This window comes from Canis lupus, chromosome 14, assembly GCF_003254725.2.
Source record: "Canis lupus dingo isolate Sandy chromosome 14, ASM325472v2, whole genome shotgun sequence".
In the NCBI taxonomy this organism is placed as follows: domain Eukaryota; kingdom Metazoa; phylum Chordata; class Mammalia; order Carnivora; family Canidae; genus Canis; species Canis lupus.
The window spans coordinates 13,323,723-13,343,272 of record NC_064256.1 but is presented as its reverse complement, the minus strand read 5'-3'; the positions used below and the strand labels follow the sequence as shown (position 1 = coordinate 13,343,272).

General features: G+C 41.5%; 1 protein-coding gene across 9 annotated transcripts in view; it reads left to right on the top strand.

The window, feature by feature from the left end:
- Window positions 1-19,550, top strand: part of ABCB4 (ATP binding cassette subfamily B member 4) — a 72,001-nt gene that overhangs the window by 41,186 nt on the left and 11,265 nt on the right. For all 9 annotated transcript variants that reach the window (XM_035698460.2, XM_035698459.2, XM_025471496.3 and 6 more), the window contains 9 exons: window positions 764-940; window positions 3,091-3,237; window positions 5,660-5,764; window positions 7,403-7,480; window positions 9,192-9,275; window positions 10,474-10,677; window positions 14,240-14,340; window positions 15,943-16,083; window positions 18,327-18,483. In XM_035698460.2, the coding sequence (XP_035554353.1) occupies window positions 764-940; window positions 3,091-3,237; window positions 5,660-5,764; window positions 7,403-7,480; window positions 9,192-9,275; window positions 10,474-10,677; window positions 14,240-14,340; window positions 15,943-16,083; window positions 18,327-18,483 (1,194 nt within the window). The remainder of the gene's footprint in view (window positions 1-763; window positions 941-3,090; window positions 3,238-5,659; window positions 5,765-7,402; window positions 7,481-9,191; window positions 9,276-10,473; window positions 10,678-14,239; window positions 14,341-15,942; window positions 16,084-18,326; window positions 18,484-19,550) is intronic.

The following is a 19,550-nucleotide window of genomic DNA, read 5'->3' as shown; positions in this document are numbered from 1 at the left end:
GGGACATGACCTAAAGAGAAGCAAGCACAAGACAATACGGCAATAACTCAGGTCCTAGATAAACCACTAAGAGGTGGACTTGAACATGAGGAAGCCAACTGAGAACCAGACTCAAAGTTCCTCACCAGGCATTGAACTAGAGGTCAGAAATTACCCTTCGCCTTGCCTCTTTAAGGAGAGAATTCATCCTAATGCAGGCAAGGAGGCTTAGCCTGCAGGTGGGGTCAGCTGGGGTGAGGTGAGTCTGAGCAGGATACAAGGAGGAAAATGAATACACCCAGCCAGTGGAGGAAAGCAGTTTAATTGCCTCCCATGGGGAGTGACCAGCTTTTCCTTGTTTGTAGCTTTAAAAATTAGTCCTTGCTAATACTTCTATTTGGTGGTGGTCACGACTGGCTCCCTGCATTCTCACATGTAGAGAAAACTCCTATGTATCTGCTAGATGATGAAAAATTTGCCTTTTAATTTTTAGGAATTTTTAGAGCATAAAATATTTTATGCTTTAATTTTTATATTGTTCAAATGGAATATATCCTTCCTGTCCTTTTAAACCTTTAACACAACTTCTCTGGGCTGAAACACTTGACACTTTTCAAACTAATCTTGATTAAGAAGCTTTTAGGGAATCTGCAAGTCATGATACATGTAATATTCAAAATGGCTTTATGGTTCTAAGCTTGGAGGTTATATCTGATTGGAAACACACACACACACACACACACACACACACACACACACAACTTAACATTTTCTCTTCTTTCAGACCTCAGGAAACCAAACCCAATCAGGAGAATTTGATGTTGAACTAAATAATGAAAAGGCTGTTGGGGACAAGGCTCCAAATGGCTGGAAATCTCGCATATTTAGGAATTCTACACAGAAAAGCCTTAGGAATTCACGAAAGTATCATAATGGCCTTGATGTAGAAAGCAAAGAACTTGTAAGTTGTTTTTTTCTCTTAAATTAAAGCTTACATGTTATACTTTTGCTGTTGAAATTCTTACCCTTGAAAGTATATTGCAGGCACAAGTGATTCTTACTATAAATGATACCCTTCCTGGAAAAAAGGAAATTTCAACTTTCAAATGCATTTTGATGAAGAACTGAAATCAATTCCAATTAAAAATGGATTTCCAGTGGGGGAAAAATAGACTCAGAAACATAGTCTTTGTGTTTAGATGCTTAAAAGTAGATAGTCCATTCATTTTTGAGATCCAAGACAAATCTAGAAAAGAGGCCCTAATATGTACATTCTATTAGGAAGGATTACCTCTGATGGTATGTGCTGAAAAAGCCAGAATAACATCAGTTAGAACACATTAAGAGGTTTCATTTCTCTTTCACCTAAAAAAGCCTTAGTAGTGAGAAACCCAACGCTTGCATGGTGGTGACTCCACAGGTCCCTTAGATTCGGGCTCCTTTTGTTCTTCACTGTGCTCGCAGGTGACTTCCATCCTCAGGGATCTAAAAGGCTCCTGAAGCTCCAGCCATAACATTCACATTCCAAGCAGCAGGAAGAAACAGAGAGATGTTCCAGTAATTCCATACAATACTTTTACTTACATGTCATTGGCCATAATTTAATCCCAGAGCCATCTCTAGCTACAAAGGAGGATAAAAAATTTAATCTTTTTATTGTATGTATTGCCTCTCTGAATTAGATTGGAATTCTCTTAGTAAGAAGAAGGGGGGAATGTCCAGAAATAGTGAAATTGTGTGTTCTTTAACACTTCCCTCTTGAAGACTTATGATGTCATTAGATCAAGTTAACAGAAACTTTTATAATGGAGAAGGAATCCATTCTAAGAAAAGGTATTTTCTTAGTTCAAGAAAATCTTTGAAAATGCATTTGGATGTTACTTGATAAAGGTGGCTAATTTTAACTCTTGTGTTGGCCTGAAGAAACTAATCCTACAGAGAATTCATTGCTTCTGCTTTTCTCTGCCCACAATATTATTTACTGCAGAAATTACAAGGGCTCTCTTAGAGGTCTTAATCTTAGTATATTTATGGAAAGAAGAGTAATAATTATACTATTGTGAAGTTGCTTTATCTTAAGATAAACAATTCCCACCTACCCCCCCCCCCCACCTTTGGATCTGGAAGTATCCACTTTTTATTTTCTCTTTTACCTTTAGAGCTACACTGCTACGACTGTACAGTCTGGTATTTCCAGATACCAAAGGAGTGCTTCCCTTGTGTCCTGTTTCATAGAGACCCAAACATGATCTATTAACAGCCATAAAGCTATGGGATTTTCATAGGCACATTTTGTATCTAGTTTAATTTTAAAGGAGAATATTCTGACTGTACGGGTAATTTGTATGACCTAAATCCTTCAAGTTTGAGCAGACATTGAGTTTGACATTTGCTGAGACTCTGGTCAACGTGCCAAGTATTGGGATAGTTTCTTGGAATATAAAGACATGTAGTCTTCACCTTTAAAAGCAAAACTCATGTATTAGAAAAGGAGGCATGTAAATACACAAAAAAAATATCACAAAACAAGCTAAGCTTTGAAATAGGAGAAGCCTTCCACAGAACAGTAATAGCAGAAAATGGGCATAATTAATTTGGTTTTGTGAATTGGGGCCATGTCACAGAAAAAGGCAGCATTGGACAGGGTCCTGGGGGTGAGGAGACTAGGCCCATCTTCTCAGGTTAATAATGGTATCCCACATTTGTAAGGACCTTCTTCATCTATTCATGGGTATTGTCTCACTTGACCCCTACATCATTCCTGGAGTTGAGCTGGGACCTGAATGCTAGAGCCTTTTGTGCCCAAGTCCAGCATCACCTCCCTTTGCTGAGGCTGGAATAGAGATAGGCTGATCATACCATGGACACTGCTTCTTGGGTGAACAACTCTCACTCAGCTTATGCCGTGTAATCAACGGACATTGTTAGTATTTTATAATAGATGGTCTCACTCTTCAGTAGTTTGAAGTAGACGTGTCATTCTCTGCACCTAGTCTGCAAGTCCTTTGAGGGCAATGCTGTCTTTGTCTACAAATTCTGCTAACTGTTGTTTCCTCACCACTTTCTCCTGATTCTCCTGTGTGTGTGTGTGTGTGTGTGTGTGTGTTCTAGGATGAAAATGTGCCATCAGTGTCTTTTCTGAAGGTCTTGAAATTGAATAAAACAGAATGGCCGTACTTTGTGATAGGCACCATGTGCGCCATTGCCAACGGGGCGCTTCAGCCAGCGTTTTCCATCATATTCTCAGAAATGATAGCGGTAAGTGTGAACACCTCGTTTAGTAGCTTGAATTAAATCAGTTCTCATGCCAGCTTCACCGCTCAGTACATTTTGGAGTAAAGCAGCCTCAAGTGAAAGAGAACCGAAGTTTTTAATGCCCTTTTTGAGGAAGGCTATGAGGCAAAAGGAAAAGAAGTCTTTCAACCCATTCCAAGTTATGATATTAAGGATATTATATGTTAAAAAAATCACTGATGGAGGCATTTAATCAGGCCTCTTCACTGGGGTGAAACTGGTGAAATTGGTCACTGTGAGGCAATGACCCCCTTCACACTCATGGAGAGGAGATAGAGGCTCACAGTAGGGTGGGGTGGGGTAAAGGAAGGGACAGGCTCATGTCACAGCATCACAGCCTCAGAGAGCCCAGGCACCAGGCAAAGGCCAGCCCGCCACTTCCCAGCTGTGCAACCTTGGCTGGATGCTGTCCCTCCTTGTACCTCACTCCTTCATCCTTAAAATAAATGCACCTCACAGGATGGCTGAGGATGGAAAGAGATTACATAGAAAACGATGAACTGGAGCTTTTAAGAGTGTCTGCTTTGAAGTGAGTATTCAAAAAGCAATAGCAAGTATATCATTGTTTTAGAAGTCCTTCCAAGGCCTGGGGAGTCTGAAACCTAGAAAACTCTTACTCTCCAGTTGTTAAGTGCAGTGGGGGATATTTATAGGAAGTCATCAGAAACAGCTAAGGCTCTGTAAAACCCACCATTTATATGGTGTAATCTTAGCCTCTAACATTGTGGGAGAGACTTCCTTGGTTTTTTGTTTTGTTTTAGATTTTATTCATTTTTTCATGAGAGACACACAGAGAGAGGCAGAGACACAGGCAGAGGGAGAAGCAGGCTCCATACAGGGAGCCCAATGTGGGACTAGATCTCAGGACCTCAGGATCATGGGATCACAACCTGAGCCAAAGGCAGATGCTCAACCACTGAGCCACTCAGGTGTCCCAAGACTTTCTTGTTAAGATGAATTACTCTCCATCATGTTACGAATTTATGGTACTTGGGACATTGGATGTTGGTCTACAATTAAGAGCAGAAGCCAAAAAAAAAAAAAAAAAAAAAAAACAAAAAAACAAAAAAACAAAAAAAAAAAAGAGCAGAAGCCAAAAAAAGGGATAAATTAGAAAGTACTCTCCAAATGTTTTAAAATGATAAAACAAAGCAGTTCCTGTATCTCTTGCAATTCAAGAGTCGTGTGGATTATATTTATATTTTGAGGCCTCTACCTATGTGCCAGATGCTGCTCTAGGCACTGGAGATAGGACCAAGATAAACCCAGCCTTGCCCTCAGAACAGTTTATTTTCTACTGGCACACACAGAGAACACACACAAAAAACCCCAAATACATAATGCGTCAAGGGATGGCAAGTGTTTGAAAGGCAGGACCTGACAAGGGTAGCAGGAGAGCTGGAGCTGGAGGTGCTGTTTGAGGTTGGTTGGTAGGGAGCAGAGCAGAGCTCTGTGGAGGGACAGGGTGCAGGGCTAGGGCCTGGTGGGAAGAAGCTGGAGCAGAGGGAGCAGCAAGTGCTGGGTCAAGGGAGCAACCACACCCATTCCACATGCAATGCTGCAACCCATGTTAATAATCACATATTACTTAAGTTCATAAAGACAGGAAAAAGAATAGGGATTCCCAGAGGGCTGGGAAGGGGTGATGGGCAGAGTTACTGTTCATCAGGTACAGAGTTTCAGTTTGACATGAAGAAAAAGTTCTGGACACCGGTAGTGGTGAAGGTTGTGCAACACCTTGAATGAACTTCATGCCACTGCATTGCATACTTAACAGTGGCTACAATGGTAAATTTTTTGTTGCATATATATTTTACAATACAAAATCTCCCACATGGTCAGAGCCTGGTTTTTCAAGGTGTGATGGTCAAGCCATTATGGGAAAAGTAAAGAGGATCATGTAATCCAAGTAGGCATTTTATTTTTATTTTATTTTTTTTAAGATTGATTGATTGATTGATTGATTTATTTATGAGAGAGAGAGAGAGAGAGAGGCAGAGAGGCAGAGACATGGGAGGAGGGAGAAGCAGGCTCCATGCTGGGAGCCCGATGCACTCCAGGATTGCACCCTGGGCCAAAGGCAGGTGCTAAACCGCTGAGCCACCCAGGGATCCCTCCAAGTAGGCATTTAAAATGTTCTTTTCAGGATCCTTGGGTGGCTTAGTGGTTGAGCATCTGCCTTTGGCCCAGGATTAAGATGAGGTGATCCTGGAGACCCGGGATCAAGTCCCACATCAGGCTCCCTGCATGGGGCCTGCTTCTCCCTCTACCTGTGCCTCTGCATCTCTCTCTCTCTCTCTCTCTCTCTCTCTCTCTGTGTCTCTCATGAATAAATTAATAAAATATTTAAAAAATAAAAATAAAAAAAATAAATGTTCTTTTCTAGGTTTTTGGACCAGGCGACGATGAAGTGAAGCAGCAGAAATGCAACATGTTTTCATTGCTTTTTTTAGGTCTGGGAATTATTTCCTTTTTTACTTTCTTCCTTCAGGTAGGTTCCTATGATTTCATTTTCTCGAGTCCACATTCTATTAGAGAATATATATTATCTATTAGCTAGATTTTCATTATCTATTAATACACATTATTAGTTTATCAAAACCTAATGGAGCTTCCAAATCTTAGATTGAAATGAATTGCAAATGCAGTCTGTGAGGCTGTTTCAGAGAGCAGTGTCCTTAGTGGAAATAATTGTGACTTCCTTGTACACTAAATTATGTTACGTTCCAGGTTTGCCCATGGCAAACATTCATTACAGAGGAAAAAAGGGACTTGAATCCGTAGGAAAACATAAGTACCAGTTAAACTTATAACCTGGGAAAAAAGTCCAACAGGATTCTCTCTTCTATTGTTACTCTTTATACAGTATCAGGTAACTTCTCTGATCTTTTCCTCCTTAATGGAGGAATTCTGTGAAAGAACATGCATAATATTGCATTTAGGTATTGTAGACCTGGCCAGAAGAAACTCTTCAGACTTGCTCTGTCTGTACCCTTCTACCTAGACTCTTATTAAATATCTTTTGTCTTTGTAGCAGAGACCATTAAGACCACTGGGCCTAACATAGACCATTAAGTCAATACAATGAGGTTTCCTAGTCACATGCAGCACACTTGTCTTTTGTCATTGTGGAACCGTTGGTAAAAGCAAGCCAAGCTTTTTGTTTAGAATTACTAGTAGCAACTCAGTGACCCATCCAGCCACAGGCCCTGGTGTGTTAGGGAGTAGAGCTGGTTTTATAAATGTGTTTTTGGAGGCTGTGAGAATGGGGATGATGCACAGAACTGCGGTGCCCACACCGGCCTTGAGTGCCTGCCGGCTGAAGGAGGAGACCAGAGTAGCAGTCCAGTCTCAGACACTGGGGCTGACTCGTCCGCAGACACCGATCACCAATCCTCCTGGCTTAATCAAGACTCCTAATGCATCCTCCCCACAACACACTCTATACACCTACATCCCCACTGTGTGTGCCAGGAGGCTCTCATCCATCCCCAGACCCCCAAAAGCAGGCCCAGCTGTGGACATCCGGGCTGCTCTTCAGTTGTTCCATGGTGTAATTCAGAAAGAGAGAAGTTTTTCTGGCAGGGATGCTTGGGAAGAAAGAATAGCCTAATTGTTCCCCAATCTGAGAGTAGGTGGAGCTGTGACAGTCAACCAGCAAACTCATTTGAAACTTGATTCTGTACACATCCTCCTTTCCTCTACACTGCACTCTGCACTACAAGAGCCAAAACGTCTTCCTGCACACAGTTTTGTTACTTCTGTTTTCAACTGTTGAAAGTATCAGAAACACACTGAAAGTTGTAATTATATATGATAGTGTTCTTACTAAGATGTTGTCCTTGAAAGTTTAGAAAAGAAAATATATTTAGAATGTTCCAGAAGCCAGAACTGGACATTTGTAAGGTTTTTGGTGTTAGGATTCTTTTGCATGCTAATGATTTGGTAGTACTTGAATTTGAAGTTGGGACTTTGAATTAGGCTTGGGTCATAGAGTTTTGCTCTCTGAATAGTGGATTAATATATAAATAATGTAAAAATCAATGTGAATATACCTACTTGGGTCAGAATACTGATGATCAAAAGGGACAATTTTTTTTTTTTTTTTTTTTTTCCCTCTCTCAACCAGGGCTTCACTTTTGGGAAAGCTGGCGAGATCCTCACCACAAGGCTTCGATCATTGGCTTTCAGAGCAATGCTAAGACAGGTAGGTGTGTGCACTTGAGAAGTCCCTCTGTTCAGATTTCTTTCATTCAAAGCCTCTTTCTGTTGTTCTGGTGTACTATAGTTTGTATCTCTACCCATCTGCCCTTTCCATGTGTTCATGCAGGGACTGATCAGGGCCCTGCAAATTGTCCTGGTCTTGGAACATCCAAAGACTTCTCAGGGATTTCATGGGACATTTCATGGGTTTCATTTAGGTAGCTTTTTTGGGCTTATTTTGCAACTATCTCTATTCACATGGATCCTGTCATTTCATGGACCTGTAGCTCTTCTCTGGTTTCTATGCAGGCCCTAGGAAGGCATTTGAGACTCCAGGTCTTCGGGCCACCTTTAAACAAAGGGAAAGCTGGTTGGTAATATCCATGATTAACTACGTTAACTAAACAGCTTCCCAAATGTTGGTAACTGAGTTTTGGTGTTGTCTTATTTGAGCTGTTTTTCTGTTAACTCACTTGTTAATTCACTCAGTCATTACCAACTATGTGCCAGTGTGCTGGTAGCTGGGGCTATAAAATGAATGATATGCCCTCTTGAGAAGTCCAGTCTAGTGCTGGACATGTGGGATTATGTGCAGATTTCAATTCTCTGTGTTTATAGAGGAGGCCTACAAGAGGGCCAGAATATCATCCATGCACTTGACAGGAGTTGTTATATTCCTGTTCACAAAAGAGCCCATGGAAGGTATCCTGTTTTGAGCAGGTCTGAGTTTACAAGCTTTTTTCTTTTTTTAAATTTTTATTTATTTATGATAGTCACACACAGAGAGAGAGAGAGGCAGAGACACAGGCAGAGGGAGAAGCAGGCTCCATGCACCGGGAGCCCGATGTGGGACTCGATCCTGGGTCTCCAGATCAGGCCCTGGGCCAAAGGCAGGCGCCAAACTGCCGTGCCACCCAGGGATCCCTACAAGGTTTTTTCCAGTACCTTTTAAGTGTTACTGTGTAGGGAGAATTATTTCATGTGAAGCTAGCAGATGCTATGGATGAGCATTAAGATAATTTTTAATATACACCTTTTCAATTTTTTTTAAGATTTTATTTTATTTATTCATAGAGACAGAGAGAGAGAGAGAGAGAGAGTGAGGCAGAGACACAGGCAGAGGGAGAAGCAGGCTCCACACAGAGAGCCTGACGTGGGACTCGATCCCGGGTCTCCAGGATCACACCCTGGGCTGCAGGTGGTGCTAAACCGCTGCGCCACCAGGGCTGCCCTCAATTCTTGTTTTAAAAACAACAACAACAAAACCAAACATGGTGAGGAACCAGGGCTGATTTTCTCATGCCTAGAATTTGAGAGTTGTGTCGAGCACAACTCCAGCCCCTTTATGATGGGCATCAACCCGTCAGGGAAGTGGTGTCTGTAGTGCATGTTGTAAGGATTGGGTGATGGAATGCTCACCTGTGCCCACTACTCAGGTCCAGCTGGCAAGGAGCACAGCTGCAATCTAAAGAAGCCTTACCCTACCCCTAGCTCCCAGATCAGTCATGCTATCCCTACCACAGCAGAGCAGCCTGGACCTCAAGGGTGCATGCTCATGGCAGGGACCGGGTTTCTGTGCTGTGTGTCATCTCTCCCTTAACTCCAGGGCCAAGTTAGGGGTGGGTATTTCCAGCAGTCAAACGTTGGGGGTTTCATCTACATTTTTTTGCTCATTTTAATTTTGAACTAATTTGAAGGTGTGTTTTGTGCCACAGGACATGAGCTGGTTTGATGATCATAAAAACAGTACTGGTGCGCTTTCTACAAGACTTGCAACTGATGCCTCCCAGGTCCAAGGAGTATGTAGACTTCATTCTACTATTTAATGTGGGGGTTTTCTTTGAAGATTTTATTTACCCATTTGAGAGACAGAAAGGGGAGGGGGAAGGTTTGGAGGGGAAAGGAGCAGAGGGAGAGGGACAAGCAGACTCTCCGTAAAGCTCTGAGCCTTCCCTCTGAGGGGCTCGGGCTTGATCCCACAACACTGCGATCATGACCTGAGCCTAAATCAAGAGTTGGATGCTTTAACCAGTTGATCCACCAAGGTACTCCTTTAATGTGGTTTTGAATTAATATATGGCGTAGCTACATCAGTTAAGTTGCTTTCAGGGGGAAATGAAAGAAAACTCACACTGACCTAAACAATAAAAAGGAAGGTTTGACTTCAGGGTTGATTGATTCACAAGTGCCCCCTCTGTGCCTCTGAGGTGGCTTCTTCCTACTGCTCCTTCCCTCATGGCCCCAGGATGGCTGCGGGCAGCAAATAGAATGGTCCAGTGAGAGAGCACCCACCTGTACCTCAACCACCAAACAACCACCTTCCCTTAAATCTAATTTAGGCTAATTTGGGTCATCTGCCCAACCTGCAGCAGATTCCTGTCTCTGGAGACAGCCATGCTCTCCTTGGTTGAGGTCCCCACCCTTAGAACTGAGGGCTGTTACTTTGAAGCTTCCTGCTTCCACACAACCCAGAAGCAGAAGCAGTGGTAGGAGAGTCACCTGCAGTGTCCAGGACACCAGTCCTCCTTTTCTGAGCCATATAAACAGTAACGGATCTGAATCTATGCTTTGTGGGGGTTGGTTTCTTAGGATGGATACACTTTAAGCAGATGACCTCTTGGAGTGTGTGAATTTTTCTCTATCCATTTGCAGCAAAGGGTTCTTAAAATGACCAGAGTGTACTAGGGTGAGTTTTCTCTTTAAATGTTGCCTTTGTGCAAAAGTACCTGTGAGTGCAAGAGGATGTGCATCCTCTTCCCAAAGCAGAGCAGCTGAGGACCTGCTTTTGTGAGCTGAATGAGAATTGAAGGGCCAAGCACAGAAAAACCTGCAGAGCCTCACGAGTGAGGCACAGGTATCTTGGGTTGATTGCTATGAAAGGGGGCAAATGTAAGCCGGACCCAGAACCCTCTCCTCATTCTGGCCAAGAAGCCTGAGACTGCAGCTTATGGATTTACAACTTAAAACATGGCTCCCTCTTTGCTTTTGCTCTTGCAGGCCACTGGGATGAGGTTGGCTTTAATTGCCCAGAACACAGCTAACCTCGGAACTGGTATTATCATATCATTTATCTACGGTTGGCAGCTGACCCTTCTGCTGTTAGTCGTTGTGCCAGTCATTGCTGTATCAGGAATTGTTGAAATGAAAATGTTGGCTGGAAATGCCAAGAGAGATAAAAAAGAACTGGAAACTGCTGGAAAGGTGGGTCAAAGAAGGCTTCAGTGAGTATACATATTGTTTTTAGACATGCGTTTTACTTGATTTATTCCAAAATGCATGCTTTGATAGGTTAATATGCTTGCTACAACCGATAACTGTCAACACTGCATAGAATATTTACTGCGATAACAATGTCTATAACAGGGGAATAATTAATGTAAGGCTCTTAGCCTCTCAAAAAGCACTTCAGGTGTGGTTTTTTATAATTTCTGAATATCTGAAGTCCATTTAACCTTCCCCTTAATAACCCAATGTCACTGTTGAGACCAATACACGCCTATTTTACAGAAGTCGTCCTTAGGGCCGAGAGTATAAGTACATTGTTTAATTGCTGGTACTTAGGCTGTGATTTCTACAGCTAAGGTGGGTAGCCACCAGATGGCAGTAAATGCTGCGATTTGTGGTTGTAACTATCCTGGCAATTGAGCAAACATTTACTTGGGCCCTACTGTGTATGCCCATTATCGTGTGAAGTATATGCACCGACACCTGCCACTCTCACGGTAATCCCATGAGACAGGTTCTAATGTTACCCCATTTTATAAATGAGGAACTTGAAAACCTAGATAAAGGTATGGCTAGGGTTTAAGTCCTGGTCTAATTTCAAAGCTCTTTACTCTGTAGTCTGTGGTATGTATTGAGATGTGCCTAAATCTACATAGAAACATTTTACTTGCATGCACCTGCATTTAAATATTAAATGTAGATTACAGCCAGGAATATTTTTACTTACTTGTATGTTATCCTTAACTGACACATCAGGAGGTGAAGCAGACAATATAAACCGTGATAAAGTTTCTGCAGCACTGCACTTGACAGGGCCCTTGCACACGTTCTGGCAAGCAGCCTTCATCGTGGTTGTGTGAGGTGGGGCAGGTAGTGTGGCCACCTCACATGGAAGAGAGCATTCCGAGGTTTTGTGACTTGCTCCAGATGTGTGTCATGTTAGAAGTGAAATGAAAATTCCGTCCAAGCGTGTTTGCACTAAACCAGTTATGTCCAGTGAAACCATTTCCCCTTGTCTGCCCACCCACATGGGCCACAGTTCAGTGCAATGTTGGTGTCACCCCATGGTGTGCCTCAGAATGCTTGCTTCTGGTGTGCACCCTGCCTTCTGCCCGGGAGCCAGAGATCTGCAGGCCACTTTGTGGTTCTGGGACTCCTGAAGCCCTGGGTGTTCACAGTGCTTGAAGATCCTCATGGCCGATGGCTGCGTGTACATGAGGGCACCATTTCCTGGTCTTCTGTTTGGCACAACTAAATGCTGAGAAAACACTGTAGCTTTTATTTCTTCTCTCCCCCAACCCTGGTTCTTCCACATTTCAGAAGGGAAACTTGTCAGTAGATAGAACGAAGATCAAGTTTTCTTAGACCAGTTACATGAAAGAAAACATTGTGAATCCAGTTAAGATAATAGTCTTGACTCTATTAAAATGACAACACTAAAAGGCATCAGAATTTTGGCAGGAACAGGGCAGTTGAAATGAGTTTATAGCAAATGAAACCTAGCCTCTTGGATTATTAGTCTTGGTCTAGCTCATCATGGTGTATGATACAGAAGATCCTCAACTTCTCTGGTCTTCACTTCACACTTGAATGAAATGGAAAATTGTACTAGATAATGTCCTGAGTTCCTTCCAGCTAATATTCTCATTCTGGGAATCCATGTATAACTCAGAGTGACCAAAATTATTTTTAATAGCCGCTTTAACCTGATGACTTTTTTTAAAAAATAGTGTGAAAGATTTAAAATTTTTGATGTTAATTGTTAGCAAGCATAATTCAATTTTGTTTACTGTCAACTCCTGATGTAACACAGAATGAGGATTAGAAAGAAGGACTTGGAATACCTTCCACCCCATCACTGCTCTTTGGGTTTTTTTTTTTTTTTTTCTTTTCAAAAGGAAAGCTCTTACTAACCTGGTTGCAGATAAACCATGGTTAAAGTGCATCAGGATTTGAGATATGTTCGCAGTTTTATGTTTCATAAAGGGCTTGACAGTGAGGATGTTGACTTCTTGGCTGGTAAGGAGGTAGGGATAGGCTGCATTTAACCCTCCTGATTCACGCCTTGCATAATGACTGAGACGACAGCGCTGCTAAACCAGGATAGGCCTCGGAGCAATTAATCCATGACCAGAAAATCATGAGTTGAGTGTGAGTTCATTAACAACCAGCTTCTCCCTGTGTAAATCACAAAGCAGGGGAAGCAAGAAGGCATAATGGTTTAAGAACATGGACTTGATAGCCTGATAGAGAATCCTTGCCTACTTATCTCTAGAACTTGAGGGAAGTCATTTAACTTCTCTGTGTCTCAGTTCCTTAATCTGTGAAAACAGGATAGTGTTTACCTCACAGGGTTGTGTAAGGCTAAGTGGGTGCTTGACAGTTAAACAAAGTAATACTTGGCACATAGTAAAAGCTCACTAAATATTCTCTGTTCTGGCTATTGTTGCTGTTAGAATTTTCATTTGTAATTAAAGATATAAGTTTATACAGCCTAAGGTATCAGATCTCTTGCCTTCATCTGGTTACAGAAGCTGAGAACTGAGGTAAAAGTCTTAAAGCTGATAAAACAAAAACGTAAAACTAAAACCTGATGCTCTTTGTGTTCATGGTTGAGGTAAGTCAGCTGTAGAACTAGTCTTTAAGCTGAACAGCTAAGTGACCACTAACATTAGTCAAGGTGGTTTGGCTGGAAGAGTCAGAAAACTGCTCTGGCTGGTTTGGGCAAAAAGGAATTTGAGGCAAGGATGCACTGAAGTTCAGGGAATACACATGGATTATATTGCTGTAAAGCCACAGGCTCTCTAAGAGCCACGGACTCTGTTGGGTTGGAGTCTCTCTACACCTGTGTTCTGTTCCTCACCTGCTGAGCATTCAGACTAGCTGCCTCCACATACCCAGTGTGGCTCCCCAAATGGAGACCTTCCCCTCGGAATCTACACAACCTCCCAGTTCATGTAGTGACCTCCAAGTCCAGGCCACTGATAGTCCAGTGTCTATTGCTGGGTTAAGTGGGGACTTAAGGCAGGGTCATGTTGACAGTTGGGATCTTTGTTCTGGTTGTGACTGACTGGCCCCTCTAAGGAGGGATTTGTGCAAAGAGGAAATGCCTGGTACCTCCAGTGGGCCCACAGAAATCACCTAGCTTGATGCTCTCTTGGGACCCGACCCTGTGAAAAAAGCAAAGCCACAAAAGGCTGTGACTGAAGCCAGTCTAGTAACTGACTGGTTGCAGGGCTGGGATAAAATCAGGTTTCTGGTGTCTAGATCACCATGCCTGCTCTAAGCTTCTCAGTCTCCCCAGGCTTATGAAGACATGCCCACCATATCTGGTACAACCAGATGTGCTTTTAAGATGGGCAACTCTGTCATAGAGCTCATCTTGAAGAACAGGTTATGCCTTTGCTTTCAAACTGAAGGGATTAAAAACCTGTCAATATAATCTTCAGGATTCTTCTGATAGAGCCCTAAGGTTTCTAATTTTCGTTATCCAGAAGTAAAAGCCCTATTTCTAATCAAGATCTGTTCTATGTTACAGATTGCAACAGAAGCAATAGAAAATATTAGGACAGTTGTGTCCTTAGCCCGGGAAAGAAAATTTGAATCGATGTATGTTGAAAAGTTATACGGAGCTTACAGGTAATGAACTAAACTATTGTTATTAAGACCCTAGTACTTTCCTGAGGCTTAATAATTGTTCCTAAAAGAAAATAAAAATTCTGTGACTGTAAGGATGACATGTTTTCACTATCTCACTGAAAATAATTAGCTATTTGATGCGATTAGGCTGTAGGATTGGATTGTTACATCTCTTGTGAAAACAACAGAGAGGGTCTCCAAGACCTGAAGGTGCAGAGGACTGTACCAGTGTATGCTCCTCAGGGCAGACAGTGTAAACAACCTATCTGGTTGATGGAGGAGAAGTACTTCAGAGAATTCTTCGAACTTTGATTTTCTTGGAATTGTGTAGACTGAACTAAGGATGAGACTTACTATTTAGTTAGAGTATTCCATTTGTTCTCTGGATGAGGACCAGATCCAATCTACTCTTGGAACATACACATAGTCTCTTTCACTGGTTCATATTTGAGCAATTTAAGAAACTTCCAGCAGCTCGGTGTGTCACTTGCTTCCAAGCAAGTTTTTATAAATGAATATTTTTTTTAACACTAAGAAAATTGAACACAGCTTAGAATATAGCTTTGATAAGCCAGGGGACTTTAATATAGCTTATATATAAGCCAGGGGACTTTAATATAGCTTATATATAAGCCAGGGGACTAGAACAGTAGCTTGAATACTTACAAATTTGAAAAGGGAAAATTAAAAATTGCATTTTATTCTATCTCCTTAATTATACTTCATGAAATTGCATTCTTTTCTCTCCATTTGATGTTTGACATGTAGATATATATGTTCCATTACCTAAAACTTATGGTCAGTTTGAACTTCAAGGGAATTAAGGAAGAGCCAATTTTTAATTTGATAATAATTTAATGATTGAAGAGCATTGCAAATTAATTTTAGGTAGTGTACGACCACGCTCACAGCATGCAAATGAAAATATCCAAATCAGTAGTTGTTTGAAATTTGCCAGTCTTTCCAAATGCCTTCCTTCTAACCTGGGAGTAAATAAATAACTGTTCTTTTAGAGGATTTAGAATACTAAGTAGCTATACTAATAAAGGGTAACATGTGGTCTAATTAGAAATGGTGTAAAACAAATTGTATTGGAAATGGTGGGATCTAGCCCAGGACAGATCTTCTGATGTGTGTCTGTATAAACCTCAGTGACCCTGCTTTTGCGAATCTGAAACATGAATTGTGACATAAGACTGTGACTAGTCACAGAAGACAAGATAATACTCAAGAAATCCCATTCAGACAATTCTTTGACATCCTCCTAACTTTGACATCCTCCATGTTTTTGATTCAACAGACACATTTATATCATAGAAGTTGATTCATATAAACATGTAGTAATACCAACAACTATCAATTGAACCAATAATATGCAGTACTGTTCTAGACATTTATATTGTTTCTTTAGTTCTAAAAAGAATTCTGTATCCTATTGGTTATCCCCATTATTATACAAATTAGAAAATTAATACGTAGGTTGAGTATGTGACAACTTCTCTAACAGAACTAGGGGCAGAATATAAACCCAGTCAACTACACTAGAAGCTGTGCTGAGAGAGGCCAAAGAGATGATTATGAATATACTAATTTGCCTTTCAGGAATTCTGTGCGGAAGGCACACATCTATGGAATTACTTTTAGTATTTCACAAGCATTTATGTATTTTTCCTATGCCGGTTGTTTTCGATTTGGTGCCTATCTCATTGTGAATGGACATATGCGCTTTAGAGATGTTATTCTGTAAGTAACTTTAAAAATATAAGATTATTCTATATGGTTTTAGTAGGTCTATGCAAAATTTGGGAGTAGGGCGGAAAAAACTCACTTGTTCTAAAATAAAGTCAGAGAGTTGAATCTGCCACAGAAATCTGATCTTCATAATACTCCAAACACAGCTGAATCATCCAAGTGGGCTAAAATTGACCAAGCTCATAAAAATGATCATAAACCGGAACTGTAGTAATAGAGCTCCAGGATAGCAAACCTTCTGGTTGCACAATGTAGGCAGAAATAAATCATAAGGGGAAAATTGCTGGTTACCATGGACTCAAACAAGAGGGTTAAATAGCTTGCTGTTTATCTGCAACCAAACGATGGCATTGATATAGGGTTGGGAATGCTTCACTAAAATCTGGCAAAGGCTTGTTCCCCTGCCCAGGCCTGGAATGACCCTGCCAACGTTTTGCCTTGTAGCCTCTCCTTTTTTCTTGGTTTCCAAGGCTAGCCAGTAGTCTTCCTAATTGATGCATTTGTCTTTTCAAAATATGCTAAATACATTCAATTAGGTTGTGCTCTTGTCTTGACAAAGGGAAGCCATTCTTTTGAAAATCACTTGGCCTATTTCTGCTCTGGTGGGATGATTCTTAAAGTAGTAGTGAACAGCCTTTTTTTTTTTTTGAAGAGGGTCAAGACAAAGTATTTTCATCCAAAATTAAAGTAACTATGAAAAAAGTATGTACAATCTTGGTATCATTCAGGATCCCAGCAGGAAACAAATGCCCCTTCAGATGGAGTAACTAAGAGGGTTCCTAAAGGGCTTGTTTGTGTACAGAGGTGTGAGAAGTGTTAAGGGAAGCGGTACCCAAGAAGGCTGTTAACTAACTACCCAGCAGTTACCAGCTAGAAACCACTCAGATCTTCTGCCTAAAGTGCAAGAGGAGGGAAGGATGTTCAGAACCCAGCATAGGGGGCTTCTGTGGTCCTTGGTGGAGGGAGGCCAATCACACAGTCTAACAAGAAAGAAGCCAAGGAAACAAATGCCCTCACCTCATGCTCCTCCTGCCCTCCCTTCCCCTGCTGGCACCTTTCATTGACAAACCCCATCAGAAGCCAGGGGACAAGAAAAGCCTTTTGATGCAGTCCATGAAGGTCAGCCTCCCAGGCAGGGAGTGGGATGGTGTCAGATAGAGGTGAGCAGAGAACAGAAAGTGGTTTTAGAGAGATAAGTGGCAATATCCAGCTCTGGCAGTTAGGTCTAGGAGAGCATCACTGAGGAAATTGGCCCTGCTTTTTTTGTTTTGTTTCTACCATCAAAAAATTAAATTCTGGATAATTGCAAGACATCTTAATCTTTTATGCTAACACTAGATTATAGGCTAGATGAGAAAACTAAGGCAATCACATGTGGGTTGTTCATCAGTATTTTAAAATTTAATTTTTGGTAGCCAACCTTAACAAGTATTTAAGGGGAGAGCCTTACTATACCTACCATTCCTGCTCCCATGTATTTAGAACACATTTTAATACCTCAGATTTAGAAGTTTGGAAATGAAAAAGTTAAGTTCTCCAGTATTACTCTTGTCCTCCTCCTCTTGTCCCTCCTCTTGTCCTAGGGGAGCTTGGGTATCAGAAGTGAATAGGTTTGCGGAGATGTAGATCCCAGAATCTGAAGCCCTTCCTAAAAAATGTTATAATTTATTTCCGTTCTTCAAAGAGCCTATCATTGGACAATAGAACTTTAGCTTAGGACAATTGTTTTCTCCAGGTACTGCCAACAATTACCTTAATAATAAGAGAAGAACTAGTTCTAAGAAAGGCTTATTTTCCCTCATAAAATTTCTTTAACTGCAGTGATTAATACTGTTTGTGTAGGCGCATAGAAGTGAACTGGAAGTGAGGGCCAGCGAATGAATAGGAAACCTCACTCCTTGTCCAATGGTGATGAAATCCCTCCGGCACTGTGTGCTTCAGTTCTCCAGAGTCCAAAAAGGATAGAACTCATGACTAAAATTACTTGAGGTCACAAGTCGGATTCAGTTACAAGCCACTTCCTGAAAGAGAACTGTGGGAAGTTACATTAGCTCTGGCCTGTCCTCTAGATTTCCTTTGTTAGTGGGAAGTTCATGGAAATGTGTGTAGTAGTTTCGGCAGGGGGTGGAGGGAAAAAAGAACATTGACACTGGTAAGCACTATGTCTTTGGACTTTGAAACATCAGAGAGCTAATTATAGAAGCTAAGTTTTTAATTCCCCTACTTTTGTCCAGGGTGTTTTCAGCAATCGTGTTTGGTGCAGTGGCTCTCGGACATGCCAGTTCCTTTGCGCCAGACTATGCTAAAGCCAAGCTGTCTGCCGCCCACTTGTTCATGCTGCTTGAAAGACAACCTCTGATTGACAGCTACAGTGAAGAAGGCCTGAGGCCTGTGAGTTCTCTGCTGTCTGGTGAATGCTTGCTTAATGTTTCCTAAAGGTTTGCCATCTGCTAGATTATACCACAGGAAAAATTTGTAATGACGACACTGACCTTTATTTAGCTTACTCTGTGGTATTTACAGGGCTACTATTTGGCCAACAATTATTTTTTTTTTTTTTTTTTTTTTTAGTTATTTATTCATGAGAGACCTAGAGAGGTAGAGACATAGGCAGAGGGAGAAGCAGGCTCCCTGTGGGGAGCCTGATGCAGGACTCCATCCTAAGACCCTGAGCCAAAGGCAGATGCTCAACCACTGAGCCACCCAGGTGCCCCTTGGCCACCATTCTTAACTTTCTAAAATTTCACAGGGGTTTTTGAGGATTCTGAAGTTGAGCACATCAAAAGTAAAGAAAAGGGTGAGTGGCTGGCTTAGTTAGTGGAGCATGTGACTCTTGATCTTGGGGTCATGAATTCAAGCCCTGCATTATTGGGCATAGAGCTTACTCCAGTTTTTTTTTTTTTTAACCTTCTTATCAAACAAAAGTCATAATAAACTTAAAAAAAAATCCAGATATACTAGAACTGAGTAATTTCCGTGAGAAATGTTCATTATTTCTGCATGAAGGTATGCAGATGTAACTCTGGAGGTAAATGCAAGTTGCATCCTGGCTTTAATCACATTTTGTAGTGCCGGAGTTACAACTGCTGAGAAGACTTACTTTAATCACATTAAGACTAATAAGCCTATACCACCTTCAAAGTTAAATCTAGACCCAAGTAAGTTTTGTGTTTTGTTTTGTTTTAATGACACAGGCTGCTGCCCATATTAATGCATGAGCAGCAGTATAGGTAATCAGGAGTTAGACAGTTTTGGGGGGCTTTACCATGGATTTTGTATGCTGAGGAAATTACTGTGCCCGCGAATGAGATAAGGAGGCAGCCAGAGTTGGAGAAAGGGCTGCCCACTGAGACCTCAGGTAGGCACTGTGCCAGATTCCCCAGCTTTTGAGCCTTTGGCCACTGGCTTGGCTCTAGCTTCAGAACCATCATTTGGGAAAGCTAAATATTTTTCTAAAT